Source organism: Apteryx rowi, unplaced genomic scaffold, assembly GCF_003343035.1.
Source record: "Apteryx rowi isolate R43461 unplaced genomic scaffold, aptRow1 scaffold_418, whole genome shotgun sequence".
NCBI lineage: Eukaryota > Metazoa > Chordata > Aves > Apterygiformes > Apterygidae > Apteryx > Apteryx rowi.
The window spans coordinates 479,340-503,341 of record NW_020450657.1 but is presented as its reverse complement, the minus strand read 5'-3'; the positions used below and the strand labels follow the sequence as shown (position 1 = coordinate 503,341).

At 37.2% G+C, this 24,002-nt stretch overlaps 1 protein-coding gene across 1 annotated transcript in view; it reads left to right on the top strand.

Moving 5' to 3' along the window:
• EPHA3 (EPH receptor A3) overlaps positions 1-24,002 on the top strand; it is a 215,147-nt gene that overhangs the window by 59,274 nt on the left and 131,871 nt on the right. The window contains exon 2 of the mRNA XM_026075985.1: positions 3,006-3,666. Coding sequence (XP_025931770.1) covers positions 3,072-3,666 — 595 coding nt within the window. The 5' untranslated portion in view covers positions 3,006-3,071. The remainder of the gene's footprint in view (positions 1-3,005; positions 3,667-24,002) is intronic.

Below are 24,002 nucleotides of genomic sequence, written 5' to 3'. Positions count from 1 at the left end.
CATTTTCTTTGTCTGTAATGAAGGAATAATATTTTCCTCTCCTGCTAATGTTTGCTCTGCAAATTAGTAACATCCCTCAGTAAAAGGTGCTTATGTAAAATGAATAATTACTAGCCTGAGGTCTTAAATACGGCATTGATGGGACTAGGTCTTTGAGGGAAGATGTTTTTCTGGAGGAAGGTCATCTTCTTCCCCCAAGAGCGGGAGTGATTTCTCAGAACATGCTTAATTCCGTCCCCTTCACATCTTGTTCTAATATTTGTAACATGCAGTAGCTCTGTTTTAAGCTCTACTGCTTCCCAGCTGCACTACATCTGGTTGCTACCATGGCACAGAGTTTGTGAGTTTTTGCAAAGGCTATGTATATGGGTGCCAGTAAAGCAAAGGTTTCTGTAGCTGCTATGTTACAATATGCTTTGTTAGGATACGCTTCATTATCACTGTGGTGGATTAATGGCACGGACTCAAGAAGTGGTGCATCTTGAGACATTTATTGTTTATTCTAACACATATTTATACTAAAAAGTTAGCTACTTCAGCAATTTCACAGATACACTTTGCTAAGCCAATCATTATGCAGATTATGTCACAGGTAGCCAGTCATTGCACCGATCACGCACGCAGTGATCATGCCTTGTTTGCTTCTTTGTTGGAGAAACGCTGTCTTGTTCTTAGCCTTGGTTCCCACCGGCTTCTGCTGGTTTATCTGTACTTTCTCAAGATGTATCATTCCCGGCTGCACCAGTGTCCTTGGGTATGCTTGCTCTTGTTGAGACTCTTCTTTGTTCGAGCTAGCAACAGTTTCCCCAGTTCCCCTTTTCCCATGGCGTGCAGCTTTCCTCCAACTTAACCCTGTCATGACCCTCCACAATCACAATAGAGTTTGCCTTTTTGGTTTGTATAATTCAGTTTGAAGCCTAGAACAGAAGAAAAAGAGAAGGCTTGGGGATCATTTTACCGATGTGTATCAATACCTGATGGGAGGATTATAAAAAAGAAAATGGAGCCAGACTGTTCTTTGTAGTGCCAAGTGAAAGGCTAAGGGCGATGGGCACAAACTGAAATATTGGAAATACTGTTTAAACATAAGAAAAAACTTCTTTAAGGGTGGTTGAATACTGGAACAGATTGCTCAGAGAGTGGAGTCTCCATTTGTTCCGATATTCAAAGCCCAACTGGACACTATCCTGGGGAACCTGCTCTAGTTAACCTGTTGATTGGGGGAGTTGGACTAGATGATCTCCAGAGGTCCCGTCCAGCCTTCATGATGCTGTAATTCTGTAACAGGTATAATCAGGTAATCATTTTAATTATGTGTTTTAAAAGTCACTGATGGAGGGGCTCCTCATTTTGTAGTGTGAAATTCAGAATATAGAACAGCCACCTTTTTTTTGTAGAGAAAAGTTGAAGAACTGACACATGGTGAATATAGTAGTATTCTAGATGCATTTTGGTGCTGCTGGTACTGTGTTAAAACTTTTGTAATACTTTCATGGAATAACAGTGTTAAATATTCAGGGTTCAAGCACATGTTTACTGAGTTCAGTTTGTCCTTGTTACTCAGTAGAAACACTTGTATGGTTGTCTTTCTTGGGATTGGGGGAATGGTTGCTCTAGTCGCATGCTTAGATTGTCCAAGGGGAGAATAATCTATATAAAGCACAACCACAGGCTAGACGAGCCCTTTGTAAATTATAACATGAGGATGCATTTGCTACATCCACTATAACAAAGCTTCTGAAAAGCTACCTTCCCTACTTTCTGTAGAGAGCAGAGGAAGCCTGAAGTAGCAGACAGAGCCACAGGATATGATCACTAGCACATCATGTTCGGAGGAGCACACTACTCTGAACTGCATTAGGGAAATAACCAGGGATGCCAGGGCACAGTTCCTCAATCCGTATACTCATCAGAAACATTGAAATGCCTCTAATGACATAACATAGAAATATAGCTATTTATAATTCTTTGCTATTTGTTCATTATTCTTAATTATTTTAAAAACAAAAGAAAGGGGGGGCATAGTCATCCATTCAGGGAGAAAGCCAAAAAAGATGTCTTAAGTCACCTGGTTGCGTATGGTGAATGATTTTAAGTAAATGTTTACTTTAAATACCCAGATAGAGTCCCCCCCACCCCCCATATGATTGGCAAATATTCCTGTCCAGTGAGTGTGATTTCAGAAATCAGGATTGGTCCATGAGTAATTCACAAACGGGAAACCCATTCCTTCTCTGTCTCAGTCAAGTAAGTTTGTCAGATAATGTATCCAAAACAAATGACAATGTATTCTTCAAAAACAACAGTAGTGTCTTAGCCCATGTAGTATACAGAAGAACTGAGTAACCAAAGTAATTAAGGGAAATTGGTGGTAATTTTTAATAACGCTGGAAACTGGCCTAAGCGTGACTTTGTTCTGAGGACATATATACCAAACAAAATCAGCTGCCGTGCCTTCACTAAATTTAAAGCTGTAGCATTTTATTGTGACTATATGTAATATTGGCAGTGGACTTTTTTTTTTTTTTTTGGTAACATTTTAAATCTTGTTTAATCTTTGAGCTGCAAGTGGATTCTGACAGTGAAAATATGTTTTTGTCCTAGTGAGGCATCACTTACATTTGAGGTAAGGGTGCTTGTAATAGATACATGTTGGGATCATGATCAAAAGCAGCACTGCATATATCCTGCAGTTTTTAATAATACAGAGTGACTGTAGCATCTCTTTTATGCCATCTTGAGCTAAATTGGTAAATACTGACTTCTTAATGGTGAATTCTGTGTTCCTTTAAGATGTTCATATGTTTTAATAGAAAAAGGCAAGTGCAAGTTCAGCCAGACTTTAGTGTCCACCTTACAGTGATGTTCTTCAGTGTGAGATCAGACCATTTGTGATTATTGTTTTTATTGTTTTTTTTCCACAGCTTTTGTCTCTAAATGTGATTTTTATTGGAATGATTGCTAATCTTAAAATATTTCCTTTTTTTTTTTTTCTCTCTTTATAGTGGGAAGAGATTAGTGGTGTTGATGAGCATTATACTCCAATCAGAACTTACCAGGTGTGCAATGTTATGGACCATAGTCAAAACAATTGGCTGAGAACAAACTGGATTCCACGCAATTCAGCTCAGAAGATATATGTGGAGCTCAAGTTTACCTTGAGGGACTGTAATAGTATCCCTCTAGTTTTGGGCACTTGCAAAGAGACCTTCAATCTGTATTACATGGAATCTGATGATGACCATTTGGTAAAGTTCAGAGAGCATCAGTTTACAAAAATTGACACCATTGCGGCTGATGAGAGCTTCACCCAAATGGATCTTGGGGACCGAATTCTCAAGCTGAATACAGAAGTCCGTGAGGTGGGGCCTGTCAGCAGGAAAGGCTTTTACTTGGCTTTCCAAGATGTAGGTGCATGTGTTGCCTTAGTCTCAGTGCGAGTGTACTTCAAAAAGTGCCCTTTCACTGTAAAGAACCTTGCCATGTTTCCCGATACGGTACCCATGGACTCCCAGTCACTAGTGGAAGTGCGAGGTTCTTGTGTCAATCATTCCAAGGAGGAGGAGCCACCCAAGATGTATTGCAGTACAGAAGGAGAATGGCTAGTGCCCATAGGGAAGTGCTTGTGTAATGCTGGCTATGAAGAACGAGGCTTTGCGTGCCAAGGTAACAATGCACTTCATGTTCACAGTTCAATTATTAGCAGGGGCTTCACTTTATGTCCCTACTCTGTGTATTGGGTCATGTTAATTTTTTGCAGATTCGTGAGAGAAATAAATTAGATCATAGAACTGCCATGAAATGGGGTTTATTTGCTATATGTAAATAATGTAATTTGATTTTAAAAATATATGATAAGGTTGAGCAATTGATTTTTAGTTAATAGAGTGTGTAGCGAATCTAGTCTCTCTTACCCCTCTTGGATTTCCTTTCAGTAGACTGCATGTTTCTCAAATGCATTGTTTATGTCAAAATATTTGAAATTTTATGTGCGTTTTTTAACTTTGTGGCTTGACGTGTAACTACTTACTACTTGCTACTGAGCTGTGTTGATCAGCAGGGATTGGTCAGATAAAACAGGTAGCATTGTTTCAGTCCCTAAATGCAGGTATGTTTGGAAAGTGAATATTGAATTTTGAAATTGCATTTTGCTGAATTGCTGATGTATGTGACTCAAAATCATTTTCTATGAACTTGTGGTTTCTGCAAACAGTGGTTATGTGAATGCTCCCAAGAACAGACTTCACCAGGAATGTTGATATTTTCCAGAAACGGGTCTTTTAAATATTAGGAAATTTATGTGAAACACGCATATTTATCCAACTTTAATATTAAGCAAAATGATGAGGGTCTATATTGTACTTTTTACATAAGTACATTTTGGATTTTTGTGCTAATTGAATCTTTAGCCTCTTTTCGCAGAGTGCCTGAAAGGGTGCTGGTGGGGTTGAAGGTCCTTTTGTTAAAATAAATAAATACTAAAAAAAAAAAAAATCTGGAAATACCATTGTTAGAAGGAGTAGTATTTGAGATATTTACTGTAGTTTGCATGGGGTTGTGTGCGTGCATGTGCCTGTGCATATATGCACAAGAACAGAAATTTAAAGGCTGGTGATAACCTCACTATGCTGCAACTGGCTGCGAGAGCCTATTCTTTTTCATTGGTCCTACAGCAGTCTTTATGGGAAATGTGAGTCCTTGGAAGCTACTAGGAGCCCACTGAACCAGAGCAGTATAGTCAAGTAGTTGTGAAACCTGTTGCTCTAATTAAGGTGACCTTTTCTTGGACTATGCCAGGGAGGAGTTGGGAGGAAAGGCGTAAGAATGTTTTTTATTTGGTTGTTGCTTTTAAGTGAATTTTAAATTGTTTTTCCCCACAAAATGAATGAACCAGGGAGATCAGTCTTTGATGCTTTTCTGCAGTTAGCTACAGATACTAAGAAAAAAAAAATTAAATTGTTCTGTTAGGCACTGAAATCAGGAGAGGATATTTTATTGTTCAGAAATGCTTTATGTAGGGCTTCCTATAGCTTCTCTTCAAAATGCTAAGATGTTGGTGATAATCTTCTAACCACTTGCTAATTATAGAGCCCATGTCCTGTTAAATGATTGAAAGCTGGTGGTTTAGTTTTTCAGTTGCACTTGAGCACAACAAGACAACCACTCTAGAAAGTGTCAGAATAAAACTGAGCAAACAAAAGTTGAGCATTTTATTAAAAACAGATTCTCAGATGCTTGGGTAGGCAAGGCATTTCCTACTCAGCTCGGCAGAGGTTAGGGGTAAGTGCACAGACATGTATGAGTATATTTGAGGGCATATTATGAGGACATAAAATCATACTGTCATTTCTTTGCATTCATTTTTTGGCTTCAACTCCATTTGTTGATCAAGGGAGTGATGTATGATGAAACTATTAACAATAGCGACAGGTCTTTCTGGTTTATTCTGATTTAACATATAATGTCTAACTAACTTTTATTGGGAGCTGTATTTATCAAATATTTTCAGTGTGGTGTGATTGAAGTGTCACTGTAAAAGCTGTAATCCAAAACCTCATATTTGTTGGCATCAGTGACTTGGCAGGAGTTGGAAGGCCCAGAAAATAGCTCAGTTTTTCTCATACATTTTGACCTCAGGCTCAGGGCTACTCCTTTGTTCTTCGTTTTCTTCTCTCCTCCTCTTGCTCTCCCTCTTTTAGGGTTTGAGTATGGGGTTTTTGTTTGTTTGTCAGCAAAAAGACAATAGAGTCAGGATTATGGAGTCTGAAGAAGTTCCAGAATGGTGTTATGGGCACAGGCTGGAATGAGGGCATAATTGAGAATAAATTTGTTCTCCAGTTGGAGTTTGAAGAAGTAGTAACAAATAGAAATTCTTACCTTCTCGGTACTTGAAAATTTTTAACAAGTCTAGTGCTTGTCACTATTTGATCCTGTGTTTAGACTGTTTTTGTTCCCTCCCACTCCGCACAGTACCTGTTTTCAGATACAATGTCATTTTGCATTGGCAGGAGCTAATTGACTGTTTAAATGAAGGACCCAATTGGTGTAAGATCAGTTTTTTAAATTTCTCTGAGAACAGCTTCTCTTGGTATGGGGGAAAAATATTAAGGCTCAGTCATGCCCTCAGATAACATGGTTTGTGCCGTTTTCCATGTGTGGTTTCAAAATCACTTCCCTTTTTCTGCATAACCAGGAAAAGAGGACATAAGGCTCTAAACATTTTTGTTACGGGTGCGATACAAACATACCCCTGTTTGCATCTATGTTCTGAAAAGCTGAGATTGGACTGCTGGATTTACTCAGCATCTTGGGTCTTTGGAAGATTGTACTGTTCTTGGTTGTATGAGTACAACAGTAAGCTACCTGAATTGTCAGTTCAATAATCAAGGACCCATTTTGCTGTGATCCTCCTTGTCCTCATTATTATGAGCATATGGAGAAATGCCTCACTTTGAGGAATTTTGGTTTTCATAATCACTTCAGGTTAACTGCTGAAGATTTAAGCTCTGATCTAGCAAAGACTTTTGCACCTGTTTAGTATTTTGCAGGAAGTAGCTTTATATACAAGGTCATTCCATTGCCTGAATAAGCTTAATTCAGAGTATACAAGTCTCTGCAGTATTTGGGTCCTACTCAAATTATGGAAGAATCGCAGCAACAGAGGTGTTTAGTACAAATCTACACTGCAGTGATGTCGTTTCAGAGTTGGTTTTCTTAGCACAGATTTGTTGAGTGTTTTGATCTTGAGTTTACTAGGGCTTTTCCTCAACTATAGACTGACTTGAAGAAAGATTACCAGTTTCATTTAGGGTCTCTATGATGATTCTCTGAGATTTCCGTAGACACAAATTGAGTTCCCCCGGTTTGTTTTACCACAACTCTGGACTTGATGTAATCTGCAGTATCAGAGTTGAGAGAAATATATTGCACATCTCCTACAGCATATTGTGAAGTATGGGAAGTTCTTCACATATAAGGAGAAACTGTTATGGATACCTTAAGTGTCCTTGTCCAGTCCCTGAAACTACAGAACAATTTCCTATTTTCTTATTGTTTTGTCTAGTCCAAACAAAATATGGCTAGTCAGATGGCTTTCTCTGCTTACCATATGAAACTATTTTACAGACTAATTAGTCTTACGTTTAGAAAGCTCTTACTGCTATTCTCTCTACTAATTCTGCTTTTTAATTTTACATTTCACTTTTTCTACTCTTCTTGCCTTGCATTTTCAAAATTTCTTTGTGCCTTCAAATATTTATGGGCAACTTTTTTCCTACTTGTCTAGTTATTTCAGTACAGTTGTTACAAGAAATATTTGAAAAGGAATTTAATAAATCCTTTCTCTTTTCTGTTTGTGTAATGTTCATATGTGTATCTCAGTTCTTTCATAAGTTCCTTTACTTGATTTTTATGAAATATATTTAGTAAGTTATTTTGTTAACTATAAGGTGTTCCATTAAATAGTCACAAATGAAGTTTATACGGGAAAGTATGTTTCAGCAAACTGAGTTAACTCACTTTAATAAAAGAATTAAATGTAGYTCCAGCAAAGTCCTAGGGAATAATTACGCTACTCACAACCCCAACACGTCAGACACAAGTTGAACAGCAGGCAATGTAAGATACCATGTTGGGGAACATGTCCATAAAGCTGTTGTTTTCTACCTCTTTTTTTTTTTTTTTTGGTATTAACTAATATATATTAGTTAGCTAGATACAGTATATGTTAACCACAATAAACTTACTGGGAAATATGTACTGTTTATTTCTACATCTTTGTTACCACATGCACCATAATCACACAGAATCACACAGAATCACTGAGGTTGGAAGGGACCTCTGGAGATCATCTAGTCCAACCCCCCTGCTCAGCAGGGTCACCTAGAGCACATTGCACAGGATCGCATCCAGGCGCGTTTTGAATATCTCCAGAGAAGGAGACTCCACCACCTCTCTGGGCAACCTGGTCCAGTGCTCTGTCACCCTCACAGTGAAGAAGTTTTTCCTCATGTTCAGATGGAACTTCCTGTGTTTCAGTTTGTGCCCATTGCCTCGCGTCCTGTCGCTCGGCACCACTGAAAAGAGTCTGGTCCCATCCTCTCGACACCCTCCCTTCAGATACTTGTACACGTTGATAAGATCTCCTCTCAGCCTTCTCTTCTCCARGCTAAACAGGCCMAGCTCTCTCAGCCTTTCCTCATAAGAGAGATGCTCCAGTCCCCTAATCATCTTTGTGGCCCTTCGCTGGACTTGCTCCAGTAGTGCCACATCCCTCTTGTACTGGGGAGCCCAGAACTGGRYSCAGYACTSCAGRTGTGGCCTCACCAGGGCTGAGTAGAGGGGGAGAATCACCTCCCTCGACCTGCTGGCAACACTATGATCCTGTCTGTTTAATCTTACTGTAATACTTCGTGATTGAAAAGGGCTTCTTCATCACAATATCTTTTCTAAATTATGTCTTCATGCCATCTTGTCCAAACTACATGTTTATAGCATCTTATCTATCAGAATTACCATTTTCTAACTTGCTTAAGTTAGGGAAACAAGCTGGTTGGAACCGTACTCTAAACCTAATGCTTTTTGGCATTTTGCATCCTCTTTCTCAGTCAACAAGGACAATTCATCTTTCCCATTTGTTCCCCATAAAACAGTCAGAGTGGATCAAATCAAAAATTTATCTGACTTAATATTCTTTCTGTGACAGTAACTTAAAAGCAGACTCTTAAGGAAAGAATATAAGAAACTGTATAAAGGCTGCTTTACTGGGTATACCTGTCAGCTTCTGACAATCAACTGTTAAGCAACTTTCTAAGACTTAAGATGTATCTTGTAAGTAAGTTTATATATAGTTGGCAACAGTTACCTGTCACCTGTTAATTCGTGTCCTCCTTTTTCGAACTCATTCATGTTTTTAGTATCCGTAAGTTTTTGTGGCAGTGAATGTCGTAACTTAATATTGTTTCATATGAAAACATATTTTTTGCTGTGTTTGAACCTTGTGCTTTAAATCAATTTGATAAGGTTTTTCTTATCCTTATATAGTGAGAAAATAAAAAATAATTTTCAGCTTCTGCATTAATAATTTTCTAGATCTCTTTCACATCTAGTATCTCTTTTCCAAATTCTCCTTCTCTCTTAGTGCCTTCTCTATATTTGTCCTTGTTGGAGGACAAACTAACTGTTCTGTACCTCCTGGCCATCCTGGTCTCTGTACGTATTCAGAGTAAACAATATGATTTTTATGAAAATGGTGATGAGGCCTGCATGCAATATTTAAGTTGCAAGTACACCAGGAATTTATACAGTGGCATAATGTTTTGGAAAAGCCCGAAGATAATAAAAGTGAAGGAGCATTCACATCACCTGCTTAGTGAGTGATTTGTGTGTGGAGAAGCGAGGCACAGTTTTGTTTTGAAATATAGAGAGGAAATAGACTTCATGATGTGAAGGTTGGTTAGTTGGGGTAATAATATCAAAAGAAAAGGGAAAATGTAGGACAAAAGTTAGAAAAAGATGTCTTTACTGTTAGTTCTGTAATAATCTGGAAAACTCCTGGGAGAAATAATGGAAGCCTCATTTCTGAAGATGTTTTAAAAAAATGCAATAACCAGATGATAGAGGAAATCCTGCACTGGCAGAGTTGGACTAATAAATTCTTCAATCCCAAAAGCGTCTATTTTGTTGTTGTTTTATTTCATGCACTTCAGACAGCTTAGCTGAACACGGAGGATGGTATTTTACAGGATGATATACTTAATTAGCAAACATACAGTGGGCAATTGTATATCCATGTGGGAATACAAGTGAGCGTGAATGTGTTTTTGAATGCTTCCAAGCGGTGACCCTTTAGACCAAAAAAGGCTTTCTGTCTCCAGCTGTCAAATGGAAAATTAAAAAAAAGAATGATTTGCTAAGCACAGAATTACATTTTCTACATGCTAGCATTTCAAGGTGTAGTCTAAAATTTTAGTTGCTGGAATTGAGTAAGTCTGAGTTACTGTCATGGTTTTCTCTGCATTTCACTATTCAAATTGCTGAGGGCTTTTTCTTTTAACGATTTTTTTTTTGTTGTGAATTTCTTGTATAATAATGTGTAATAAAATTTTGAGTTTTAACCACAAGTGACTGACACATTTTCTATAACAAAACCAGAAGGAAAAAAGGATTTCATCCAACAATCCTTCCCTATGTGTATAATTCTTACCAATTAATCAAAAGGATTGAATGGAAGGAAAAGGGAGTAGAGGGTGAGGGTGGGAGAGGTAAAGTTCATCCACTGTGCCTGGTTATTGCAAAAATAACTTCACAAAGTTTACAGTAACTCTAAATTATTGACCTCTAAGTTATATAGTAAGGATATCCCAAATCATATTTCTCTCTCAGTTCCTGGAAGTATGAAAAGAATGCCATCTGTGGCTGCTAAATCTGAACCATCTCATTCACTGCTTAATTCTTGTAGTAGAATGAATACTGTGTTTGAGGTAAGAATGTGTACAACAGCATTAATACTTGTGATGAAAAACATACCTCTCCATTTCTTTTCTTCTCTTTGCTTTAACTAGTCATTTGGTCTCTGCATAAGTAACTATACCTTTTACCTGCTTATACCAGTAGATAAAAGATAACTGTTTATGTGCAAAGTGAAAAAAGTCCTGTGACAAAGTATTTAACTTTGTGCAAATGAAAACAGCAAAAACACATGTGTTTGCTGCAACTGCAAAGACATTGACTTTTTCCCTTGGCAATAGCTGAGTGACTTGAGACAGGTTGTTTATACTTCTGAAGTGTGTGTTTGTAACTGTTAGGGTCTATATAGGAAACTTATGTTTAATAACATATAGGAGCTGATCATGTGAAGATCATATAATAATAAAACTATCAAGAGGGATACCTTTTACATGAAATCTCAAAAAGCTGTGACCTCACTTTTTTTAAGGGAATCTTTATCTTCCAAGCTAGTAAACTAAAATGACAGCAGCTATAAATTATGGATCACTTTATTTGTAAAATATTCATTGTTTTCATTTGGTTCAGATTCTGTAAGTACATAAACAGAGCACACAATAAAAGATTTAACTTTGTGCTTAGAATTTATTTAACTCTTATGAAAGTTATCTTAGCAATAGTCAGATGATTTTCACAGGGGCAGAATTATGCTGCACTGAATTCTTTGGAAACATTGCAGCCAATGTTATGTTCCAAACTGTTACAAATCTGGAAAATATTCTGGTTTGTACATTGTAAACAGTAGATTCAAAATGAAAAATTTTAAGGCAAAATTGCTTGGGCATAACACTGTAGTTTGTTAACAGATGTCACATGTCCTAGGAACAAGCAAAAATTATGAAGAAACTTTCTAAAATTATTAGAAAAGAGAGATTTATTGATATGATACTATACATATTCCCGAGTCAGCAAAGGGGTATTATTTCAGTGCTCTGTGGTTATTTGAGAAGAATCTTTACTAAATTCCTTGTAGATTGTGATAGAAATATATGTAAACAAACATGAATACAAGTATTTCTATTAATTTTTTCATGTTAAGTGACTAAATGGGAGCCTAATATTTGTGTTCTTTAAAAAAACTTTCTAATATTTCTCCCCAAGTTATTTAATATTGCAGCGTCAACATATAACATGATTAGGTAGCTCAAAATTAGATTTTCAGAATGTATTTGAAAGTAGCAGGGAAATGGAAATGTTTGCTCAGAAAATGAATGAATTGCAGAAGTGCAAATGACTCTCAAAATGCAACTTAAAACAACTGAGTTACACTGTGTGTTTATTCTAGCGTGATCTCTTATCAGCATAGAGATGGTGCTTGCTGTGCCTGAGAATTCATTCCACAATGTGCTTTTTTGGCAATTCCTTCCTTGTCCCCCTCAGCTGTGTTGAAAGCAAAAAAACAAACAAAAACATGAAAGCAGTAGAATATACTGGGTATAGACCCACACTCCCCACAATTTAACAAGTATGTGTGAGAAGCTTACATCCTATTTTTAACATAGAAATTTGTTCCTGAATTTTGTGGTTCTTATATGCTCAAAATGATTACTCTTGAATTTTTGTACAGGATTTTACTGCAAATATCTTGTGAGTGTCTGTCATAGAGAATCTTAAGGGATCTTGCTGGCATTTCCTTAACCTTTTCATTTTAGTGGCTTTGCTTCTTCGGAGGCTTTCAGAAGATTAAAAATTAAATTAATAGAATCAGCCTGAACATGTTTTTGCTTGTACTGTCTTTGGTGACTTTGAGTATAAGCTTAGTTCAGAGTTACACAAAGATTGCATTGTCAGTGTGAATTCAATGAACACACATTTTCTTCCGTCGGTTTCTTTGCCACTTGTGTCTGTGTGTAGAGTTATTTGACAATCCCTTATTAGTTCCAGAGTGGGACTTAAAAGGCTAATAGGGGTTTGCATTACAACTGACAGCTGGTGCTAGACTTTAATAGAGAGCAATTGTAGTGAGAACTGTAAGTTTTGATAATGTTTGATGAAATGCTCTTTAAAGTAAGAACCATCTTGAAAGATGAGTACGAGAAGACAAGAATCATATACGCGTCTGCTGCTTCTCAGCATGAAGCGCAGGATGTTGTCAAAACATGCTGTTGGCAGACACCTAAATAACCAGTAATTGATATCGGCCTTTACTGAAACATTTATGACTGCAGGGGAAGTATCAGAATTGACTGTTGCTTTGGATTACAAACYGCATAACAACAGTTGCGTTCATAATGTCTCGTTTTCTTTGCATTTGAAGTTGTATTTGTTGACTTTTTTTTCTTGGTAGCATAGTTTGATCTTTAATAACTTAGACTTCACACAGTTTTTAGGAATAACCAGGATTAGAAGTTCATTGCCTAGGATTTGTTTATAGCTTCAGCTTTAAGTACCTGTCAGCAACAGATACCTTGACAGTTGGTGGGTTTGGTGTGCTAAAGCAGAAATAGACTTAAACAAGGACAAATTCTTTGTAGGTCAAGGAGACAAAGTATTTCACCGTCATGAATCTGTGGGTTCAGTGGTTGTCTACTGTAAGGTTAAAATTTGATGTGATAATTTAGAACAGCTGCTCTTTGACAGAAAAATTCACTTTCAGCAAAGGAAGAAAAAAACATATGGTAAAAGTTGACAGTATGCCAACCCTGAATAACTGCAGAAGTGATACAGGACAGTTCTCTTCAGCGATATGGTTGAAGTAATGCTTTTTTAGTTGCCATTGGTATTTCCAGCCTTTATGTTTTCTTGAATCATACCTTATCCCTTGATACGTCTTTTATAGTTATTTTAAAATAATATTTTTATTTATTGACAATGGTGATTAAGTGGCAGAGACAGGTTGTTGATTTTAAAAAGTATTTAACTATGTAAACAGAGTATTTAAACATTCACTTAAGTAACATGGCCTTTATGCACATGCTTAAATTCTATTAAATTGAGCACATGAGTAAAACAAAACTTAATGAAGTTCATCATTTACTATGTTCAGCCTAGGTAGTGGTGGTCAGCCCATGTGTAGGAGTAAGGTTGTCATCAGGAGTTCAAAATCTTAGGAAAAAATCATTTGTTCTTCAGTTTGGAGGAACCCTTTTGCATAAAAAATAGTTCTAGGCAAAATTATAAATGCTCTCTTTTCTCTTTGGTTTGGCACAGATTTTTGATGGGAGGAGAGTAACAGAAGAAATTACTCGTGAGTACCCAGGCCTTAGCTCCAAAAAATGCCAATAAACAAGCAACCAAACCCCAGCGCCACCACACTCGCCCACCAACAGTCTACTTGCCTCTAAGGATGCATTTTGTTTGTTTGTTTGTTTTCCACAATATATACAATGGGAATATGTGGCATAATGTTGTGTAGGGAAGAAAATAAAGCATCTTTCATTCTGTTAGGGGAAAAAAAAAAGAAAATCTCTAAGTTGATTCTTATAAATCAGTAAGACATGTTGAAGAGGTCATCTGTTATCCAGCTGAAGTAAGAAAAGACATAAAGTTTAGCTAACATTATTTACAAGTCAGACATCAAACTTGTTCTTTGATGTTTTTGCAACCTCATATAGAGTTCATTTATACAAGATTTGACCTAACTTGAACAGTCCTCTAATCTCTGTAGAGCTAATTCTAAGATTTAAGTGTGTACATGTAGAATTGTTTTATTTATGAACGTGTTCTGTAGCTATTTTTTAATGTTTTATTATTTCTAAGAGGCCATAAGATAATAAATAAGAATTGCTGCACTTTCATATTGAATGGCATAATGTAGTGATTATTATTATATGATGAAATGCAAGCAAATTATTAAATATTATATAGATTCAATTTAACAGGGGCATCTCCAGCTGCTGTAGTATTCTTTAGGTTACAAAACAACTTGAATCCTCTGAAGGTTTAAGAGGATTTTTTTTTCTTTTTTGGTAATGTGATTCTAATACTGAAGTGACAGGTATGGGCAGTTATTTTAACAAGCTGCCCTTTAAATGTGTTCTAGGAATTTCCAGATTTTGCTCCCATAAGAGTCATGTGGAAAACTAAAGCAGGACTGTGGAATTGAGACTTGAAGTGAAGTCAAGGTGTATTAACCATGAACATGAGAGCGCTGTTCCAGCTATAAAACTGGTGTTCATTTTGAAAAAAAATTAAGGTGGGTAGGAAGCAGGACATATTGGCAGAAGAAAAGGTTCAGAAATCTCAGTTTACTATGGCTAAAGAACTTTGTTTCATGAATTAATAGACCATTCATTAGGCTGCTTTTTTTTTTTTTTTTAATACAGTTTGTAACATCACTGACTTTAGGCCTAAATTTGACTGTGAAGATGGGGTGCCTCATGTTCAACACAGCCCATATGCCTATGTATTTGTTAACACAGGGGATGGAATTACAGACGTAATTACTACTTGTGCCTAACATTTAATAAGCAATAATTGTCTTGTTTCTTATGCTGTGTGAGAGGGTGAACAAGTGGTGGAATTAACTGTAAAAGGGCAATAGGGTCCATATCTTTTCACTAACTACAGCAGATGGTGGAAGAAAAAGAGCTAAGCACATTTTGTTAAAAGGGTCAGAGGAGGAAAGAGAAGAGGAGGAGAGAGAAGAGTGGAGGGGAAAACTTACTGTGGTAAGTAAAATATACCTGTATAATGGATTTATTGAAACCTAAATACTGCAGTTAGTATCCTTAAACCACACCCCAAGAAGTTCTAAAATATATATAGAAAGTAAGAGACTCATGAGAAGAGAAAGGATACTTATTTGAGTTCAGACAGGAGTATGATTTAATGGTGTTTTTAAAGGATGGTGAGTATCTCCATGCAATTCTGATCTGTGCCTAACTGCTGGAAAAAAAAAGGTGAACATGTTTCAGGAAAAAAAATCGTGGTGACAGTTTTAAGTCTGTGTTTGGGTATATGGTAGGCACTTCAAGTAGGTCTTGCATGGAACTGGTCTGCATATAGTGATAAATAAAGTTGTTACAATGGATGTGTCACAGTAATACACATTTAAAACTTACCTGAACCGTAGTTAACTGAGTCACATCTGCAGCCCAATGAACACTGTCTAAATGAAGTTGCAGTCAAAAAAAGACCTGTCATTTTCTCCTGGACTTTTCCCTATGAAGAAGGTGATGCCACAGACGGTGTTTTTGTTTCTCGTCTCATGTCCTGTCCAAAATTTCAGGAATGTTTTCATATTGTTTCTCTAAATTGCTGAGTTTTTGAGAGTTCTGAGTACCTGGCAGTGTCTCAGAAATTACGGCATTGACTTCAAAGTCGAAGGGCTGCATCCTGTCCTGAAATCAGTGGACTATTTTTTTCCTGGTGCAGAGATTCAAAGAGCCTTCTATCCAGTGGACCAGTGAGAAAGCACTATTAACCCTACTCTGCGGAGTACTAACAGAGGGACATGAGATTAACCACTTGCCAGTGTTCGTATACATATAGTTTCCCTTTGTAAGGAAGGCAATGGAGCTGAAGTATGATTCAGAGGTAGAGTTTATCATCTGTATCCCTTGGAAATAATTACTTCATACCGTGTATGTATGCAAACAGCTTCTGCGGCTTGGGAGGAGGTGTATGTGGAGTGGGGCTATGGCAGAAGAAGTCCTTATTCTTCCCAGTTCTGCGCTCTCTAAGCACTTGCTCACAGCAGTGAAGAGGAGGATATCAGCTGATGAATCTCTGACATGGTTTGAGGAAGAAGATAACAGAAGTTTTAGGGCCAAGCTAGTTCTTGTTCACCCGTACACTGCACCAGTGCTACTGTTCCATTCTAATCCATAGTGAATCAGAAATGTAATTCTAGTATAAATTACATTAATTTTCACTCAGTTAGATTTCTAGTTTTACTTCCGATTTACTTTTGCAGTGTGATAGCAAGCTAATCTTTTACTCTCAATCTCTTGCCTGAACAAGTAGACCCTGGTGTTCCCTCCAAAAGTTAAACATTATTTTTTTAATAGAAAAACATAACAAAACCCCGAATCCATCATAAAAGCAGGTGTTCAAGCACAAGACTGTTTAGCATAGAGCTTGTTTAAACATGGATTAAGGGCTTCTTTGGAAGTGCATTGTTTTCCTGTGCAATAATTAGTTTCTAGGGCCAGTCTGATGTTGTTTAAATTGCTGCCTTAAAACCCAGGCATGCCAAATATCCCAAATTCTTTTATAATTAGGGATTATGTTATAGCCTGTCAGTTATCCATCTGTTGGGAGGCTTCCTTGTCTATCTTGGAACCACAGCAGTCAAGCTGTTACCTCACACTTACATGATAGCATCTGATCCACAGATTGCATGTCCACCAAGTTGAAACAATCATCCAGGGTATGGTTTGCTTTTTTTTATATGACACTAAATATTCTAGTATACTAGTATAAATTAAGCATATATGTCCATGATTACATATGTGGTGTTTTAAGTATGATCCCTCTACAAAGAGAAGATAGTTCCAGGTTATAATTCTCTCAAAAAGATAGAAGGGGTAAAAAAGCATATTGTTTCAGATTATTTTTCATAAATTATTGTTTGTTTGCAGTCTATTTATATTATTTTCATATCATGCTTTAGGAATTCCACTGTCTGGTAGGACTTTTTTCTCCTGAAATGTATGGTTTGGCTTTTGAGTTGTTACACCTTTCATTTTCCTCTGAGGTATTGGATTGGGCATGGCTAGCAATCAGCTGTAGCTAGGGGACACTGGTGTTCCTCCAGTGTTGAGTTCTCTCAAGTACCTTGGATGCCATGTTCTGCTTCCCCACTGTAGATTAATCTTTTTGCTAGATTTGATGTTTTGGGGTGGGAGGGGGATTTTTCCCCAGGTCACTTTGGCGAAATCTATCAAAAGTTTGTTGTCATTCACAACTCCCTTCCCAACCACACGTGAAAACGAGCTTATATATTCATCTAGTACGTCTCGTTTCTTAGGATCACGCAGGGCTTCTTTCAAAAAAATATTTGCTATTACTGTGACCTAGGACTTTGGAAATGCTCTTCACATCTCAGAGATCCTGTGTTTGGATATAATTGTGGCTTTTGGTCTTTTATTATAGATTGTAAATCTGTTTGGGGACATGGCAGCCTGTTTTGTGGTTCTCGATGTGTTGTGTTGATTTTCTGTGAACTATTTCTGTGAGTTGAAAATCTGGCCTGTTATATACAAGAAGACCTGACTTAAAAACAAGCCAACAAAACAAAAAAATATAATGTTGCATAGTGTCTTGGCAACCAACTTAGAAACRTGTAGTCTTTTTGGATAACGGTCATGTCCTTCAGAAATCTGAGGGAGTTTCTAGTTGATGAAGAAGAAAATATACTGTTCTTTCCTTCCCATTGTAATGATGAAGATATCTGGAGTGAGATGAACTGACTGTGGCATACTGCCGACTCTTGAATACAACGGGCTATCATTCATACGAGGTACTATTAAGAGTTTCTTTTATGTCATGTTAAAAACATTTTAAGAGACGTGACGACTGAGATTTTGTATAGAAATTGAGAGCAAATTATATGAAAACAAATATTGATAGAGCTATAAAACATTTTATAGAATCCCACTGGAATGTCATCTAGAGCATGTTTGCAAGGCTTTAAAAAGTCTTAAAAAAAMCCCAAACAAATAAAATATAGAAAACATTCATAACTTTCAGTAAAAAGTTTCCTGAGAAAAAGGCCTGTTCATTCTGGAGGAGGAGTTCTACTAAAGAGAAACCAGTAAAATGACCAGTGGCTCTCTGGCTACATTTTTTTGTGGGGGGAGTGGGACCAAGTGTGGGGAAAGCAGGAGGAAGACGTAGTTGTTATGATATAAGCAGCATGCCTTGCCTTCTGCATCAGCATCTATTCCTAACATCAAAGCATTGATTTTTTCCCTTTGTTGTTGTTGACATGACTTCTTACTTCACTTTCCCACGCTGTGATGGACCCACAGACCTTGGCACAGGTTAGTTTTTTATCCTTGTCTGCTGTGTTCCTGTGTTGGTAAATGAGAGTGGGTGGGGAGAGAAAGCCAGCTTTCTCTTCTCAAACAGCTGGCGGCCTTTTGACTGAGGATTGATGTTCATTGCTGCTTCTCAGTAGGAGTTAGTGGAACCTGTGACTGAGAGAGATGACTGCACGTTGGAGTCTGTCAGCTGAAAAAGGCAGCAGCCTAGATGAAGAGGAATGCTTTCCTCATCAGCGAAGCTTGCATTCACGTTCTCTAAAGGCGGGGGGGGGGAACGATCACCTAGCGGAGTACATTGTTTTTGTCCTTACATTTTGCATGCCAAGTCTCTGACTGCATATAGGGCTTGGTCTTGCTGTCTTTGAAATCAATTGCAAAGTTCCCATTGATTTGATGGGGATGAGCCAAGCATTTCAAACAGTAAGAAATTCTTGGACAAATGAGAATTTGTGTGGCTTTTTAATAAAATGCTATTCCTCTGAAATAGCGGCATATCTCTGTGCAGTTAAGGAAAGCACTACAATAAATTAGTGATTAAATTTCCTGTTGTTTTTGTGAAATACCTTACAAAACAGATTATTAAGTCTGCAAAATTAGGAATGATCCAGTTGTTCAGTCAGCTTCCTCTGTGGAGATCTTTTGCTCTGTCAGGTTTTTCAAAACCTCTTTTTATTGTATTGTGGTTTAAATTATAAAACAGTTGGAATGCTAATAATACTAATCAGGTGGTATTCCTGTAGACTGCAGTTGGCTCACCTCTATAGCTAGCATGAACACAAACTTGTAAACATTTCAGTGAAGCGCTTAACATTTGTGTGATGCCGATTTAAGTGCATATATTATCCAGTTAAGACAGAAACAATTGGCCGTGTGATTTTACTAGTACGTGGAATCCAACTTTCAAATGATTGATTTAATAAATAGATACACAATCAAGGAGATTCTTTAGCAAATATCCCATCTGAAAATAGCTTTTCACAGATCTATCAGCAGCTGAGCTTCACCAGCACAAATATTTGCAATAACCACAAGTGGGATGTAACTTGGTGGAGCTGAAATTTGTGTTAGAATGTAGATGACTATGTATAGACTGTTTATTTTTACAGTGGTAGTAATTCAGGGTACAATTCTGCCAGCCTTATCTATACTGAGTAATTCTAAGGAATTTAATGGAACATTTGTAGATCAAGGCTTTTTTCAAAATTATTTATTATCAGTTCCAAAAATATATCGCCAGTTGCCCACACATAAATTGTTACGGAAGAATTATGATATACTGAAGCCTTTGTTTTTATTGCTTTTACATTTGTATTTGACAGAGTCCTTTTGACCACAGTTTCATTATAGCTAGAGCTGTGTATAGCTGTTTATAGCTAGAGCTTCAACTTCCAATATATTGAAGCAGTTTGCCACTGTCATACTCTTTCCTTATAATTTTAGAAATTTGCATAAATTACTGTATTCACAGAACCAAACTTCTGGCATGCCTGCAGCCTCTGGGTCCAGTGTTCCAGTTCAGTTAAGTTCCTTTCAGTGCCTTAAAAGAAAAACTGGCCTTTCTTCCCCCATTTGCCTTGACATATACTTTCTCTCTCTCATCTCCATACATATATCTATGTACAGATGCGTATACATGCATAGCTATATCCCAGAAACAGATGAACTGAAAGGCTGGCCTTTAATCATTTTGCATGTCTCAAGAGAGTAACTTATAAAATGCAGGACAGAGAGATTTATTTGAAAACATATGGAAACCATGGGGGTGAAGCCTGAAGAGACTACTTGTCCCAGCATGTGACGCTCTGAACAGAAACTGTTGGGACCGGGCCAGATGACCCCGTGCTGGGACTGGCAGTCTTCATGAACTAAGCTTGAGAGTGACCATGGGACATATTTGGCCCACARGCCGCTGCTGCCATATAATATATTGCCCTGTCTGTAATGCCAAGTAGCAAAACTTCCAATAGAAGAATCATGTCTAATACAAGGTGTGTTAAAAGGTAACTAATGAGTGTTGCTCATTTCATTTAACAGTGCATAGTACTAATGCAAAAAGAAATCAGTTATATGAATTTAACTGAATTAACAAAGAGAGACAAACTGTCACATAAATTATAATTGCTTGCTTTAAATCAGGAAGGTCTGACTTAAAACTTTGTTTTAATGACTTGGCTATCAAGGAATATGTAGTCAAAAGGAATCAAAACTTTATGTGGAAATTAAGAATTAGCGTTATTTAAATCCCCCTAGCAGCTTTAGCATCTGCAACCAAAAAAGAGTGTTTGTTTGCTAGGTTTAATTATAGCCATGATTCAGTTACTCTTTGTAACAGCTGTTTTAGCCTGTTTTACTCTGAGGAAAGCTCATAATTTAGTATAGAGCACTGCCTAGAAATAATTATTCAAATGGGGCAATATATTATTACAATCTGAATGGGTGGCTTTTATTAATATTTCATAGTTCATATTTTCTCGACTTTGTTCGCAAACGTTATGTATTTATTATGAGAGCTGAAACACTCTCTTTTTAAGTCTCAGTTTCTCCCTCTGTCTTTAGTTTTGAAATATGAATTATTTCCCTCAGATGACAGTTTCTGGTAGAATTACTGGGTTTAAGAATCAGCTGAACTGCTTTCTGTGTAGTTTTGTCTCCTCAAGTGCTGTGACATTTTCAGGATGGCAGCAGTCGCAAAACTCTGGCATGTAGTCCTCTAGGGAAGCATGTTGAAGGAGCCTGTAGAGAGAGCAGCGATCAGAATTCCCCATGACTGCTGGCTGTATGAGAAAAAGGGAGTGTTTTCCATATCACAAAGCTGTGATGAAAACAAGTTTTATACAGAATTTCTTCCCTTTTTGAAAGGGAAAAAAATGAAGGTTGTCTTTCTGATATTTTTGTCTGTCTCTATATATATAGTCTGTTGGAGGTCACCATGTAATTAAAGCCAATGTTTCCAGCTGCTCCTGGGTGTTCTTTTCCTTGCTGCAGCCAGGTGATGCTCGCCCTCACATGTTCCACACCAGGATTCTCAACTTTGGCTCAAGGTGAATGTAGGTCTTCTCCAGACTGCAGTTGTGGTCTCAGCTTGCTCTCATAACCTATTTCTTGCTTGTTTTCTGCCTTTTCTCCTGTACTACATGGTTTTTCTTGGCTATTGAGGTGATCTTTTCTTACTACCTGCATTCAAGCTATGCAGCACAGGATTTGGCTGGATGCAGCTCCTCCTCTTCACTCAGGAAAACCATTCTTTCTAGTATCTCTGTTAAATATAGCCTCAGAGGCTCTTCTGGGGAAGACTTGTCTCCAAGATTAGTGTTGGTTATTACTTTTTGATCTCCTCCACTAAGTGCTATTTTTGTTTAAAGTGTGCTAAAAAATTACTGTAGTGAAAAGTCCATCAGTATACAGAGAACACTTAAGAATGTAGATGATTTCTGTGGCCTCCATCCAAAAATCTGAATTCCTGACACTCCAAAGGTTTTTACCTAGTACTCCATCTTCCCCCTACCCAATATTGTATCAGTCCAAGTCTCGCAAAGCAGGTTCTTCCTATTACAGAATCAGTGAAACATACAAAAAAAAGATGTTTTTCAGACCTTACTTCAGGTTGCCTACTTTGGGTTCACAGGTGCACACTAGAGAAGTTGCTTCTTGGTAGCTGAAGCTCTTCTCTGACATGCCATCCTCCTGTGCTGTCCTGCATTCTGCTTGCCTCTCAGTCTCAGGCACCTGGGAAAGCAGTTGAGCACTGAGACAACAACCTCAGTGTGAATCACAGAAAGAAACAAGCGATGATCATGCTGTACAGGTGCTGCTAAAGCGAAAATATCTGTAAGCTCAAAAGACTTGAGCTACATGGCAACTCAAAGAGGAGTGGGCATACTGTACCCCAAAAGGGTCATGAGGGACTAGACCCTAGTAAGGGCTCAGGTTACCTATATACATATTTTCTTTTTTCTTTCTTTTTGGCAAGTACAGTAAAATTGGCCTTCTATACCCAGCCCGCAAAATTTGGTTGCTTATAGAAAATGGTCTTGTAGTAAAGTTGGACTATAACACAACTTGATGTTATGGAAACCCTTTAGCTCTCTTAAATGAAAAATATCCTGCTTCGTCTCCATTCCATTGAATAGTGTTTCATTCGTATTTCATTGTGCTGTTGATTATGTTTGCTAAGAAGTCTCTTTGTTTAATGATCAATCAGGGAATTTAATTCATTAATCTAAAAGCACTCTGCAGCATAGTAAAATATATCACCTACAGTGTACAAATAGAGCACTAAAATAGAAAAAGATGCAGTTCCTTGGTTACATAAATATGTTGCCCAATGAGGAACAAAACCCAGTTTTCTTGAGTCTCATCTCTCTGGTCGCTTCGTGAACCATGGCCACTTCATTGCTGTTGGAGAATGATAAATGCCTCCATTTATAAGCACATATACATGTTCTGGTAATACAGTAAACAATGAAGCCTTTCAGGATTACGTGAAAGTATTCACAAGAGGCCAAGCCTGTGGTCCTTCTCAGACAAAGCTCTTGTGGGCTTGAGTCAGAATTTTGCTTTGAATGATTTCTAGACCAAGGTCATAATGTGTGTTTAAATCTTCTCAGGGGAGGAAAACATCTAGCTTGAAACAAATCAGAAGTGAGAAATCTTTTTCTGTGGAATAAAAGAGAATAAATGTAGTATCACTGTGGATGACATTGTATAAGAAAGCCCCTTAGAACAGAAGTGAGTTGACTTTTGCTGTTCCTAAAATTGCTTTCCTTGAAGTCAGTGCCTTTAACTTTTATAGTTAATCTGTCTGGTGACCTATAGATGATATGTTGCATTTATTTGCTAAGTTATGTATGTATTTAATGCATTTTCTCCTAATTAATATTCTACAAAATATGGTAAAAGTTTAGCTAAGGGTCTCACATTTTGTGTTTTTGCAGATACAGTAATTGGACTTCAATTTTGAAGGTTGAATTTCAAATTACAGGTATTTTTGATTCAGCTACTACCACTACTCTGGGCTGCTACATTTCAGACATACCAAGATGAAAAATTCTGTTGTGGACGTTTGTTTAAAAATAAAAATAAAAAAAAATCAACAAACCAAAACCCCAGACGTTACCTGGAAAGCATTTTGAAGATGAAGGTACCTCAGATTACTTTTCCAATACAGAATATATGAATCATCATTGCATCTTTTCTCCGTCACACAGGTGGATAGCTATATTCTGAGAGGAAGTAATCTCTTCCTCTAGTCTGCTGGTAGGTTCATAGCAGGTTGTAAGGAACTATAGTGTTTACACTTGTATGTGTTGCTTTGGCAATGCAGTATGTCCTCCATCACTATAGTTTTTTTTGTTTAACATTTCCAGGATTATCTTTAGGTATTTTGTTGGGTTTTTTTATTATTCTCAGTGAAAATACATAGTTGAGAGCATACAAAGATTAATCAAAGGCATTCAAGACAGRTAGAGTCAGATAAAATAAAGCTGAACATAAGAGTCAAGTTATGTAACACAATAATGTAACACAAATTACTTACAAAGAGAATAAGAAAAAAAAAGGCTAATC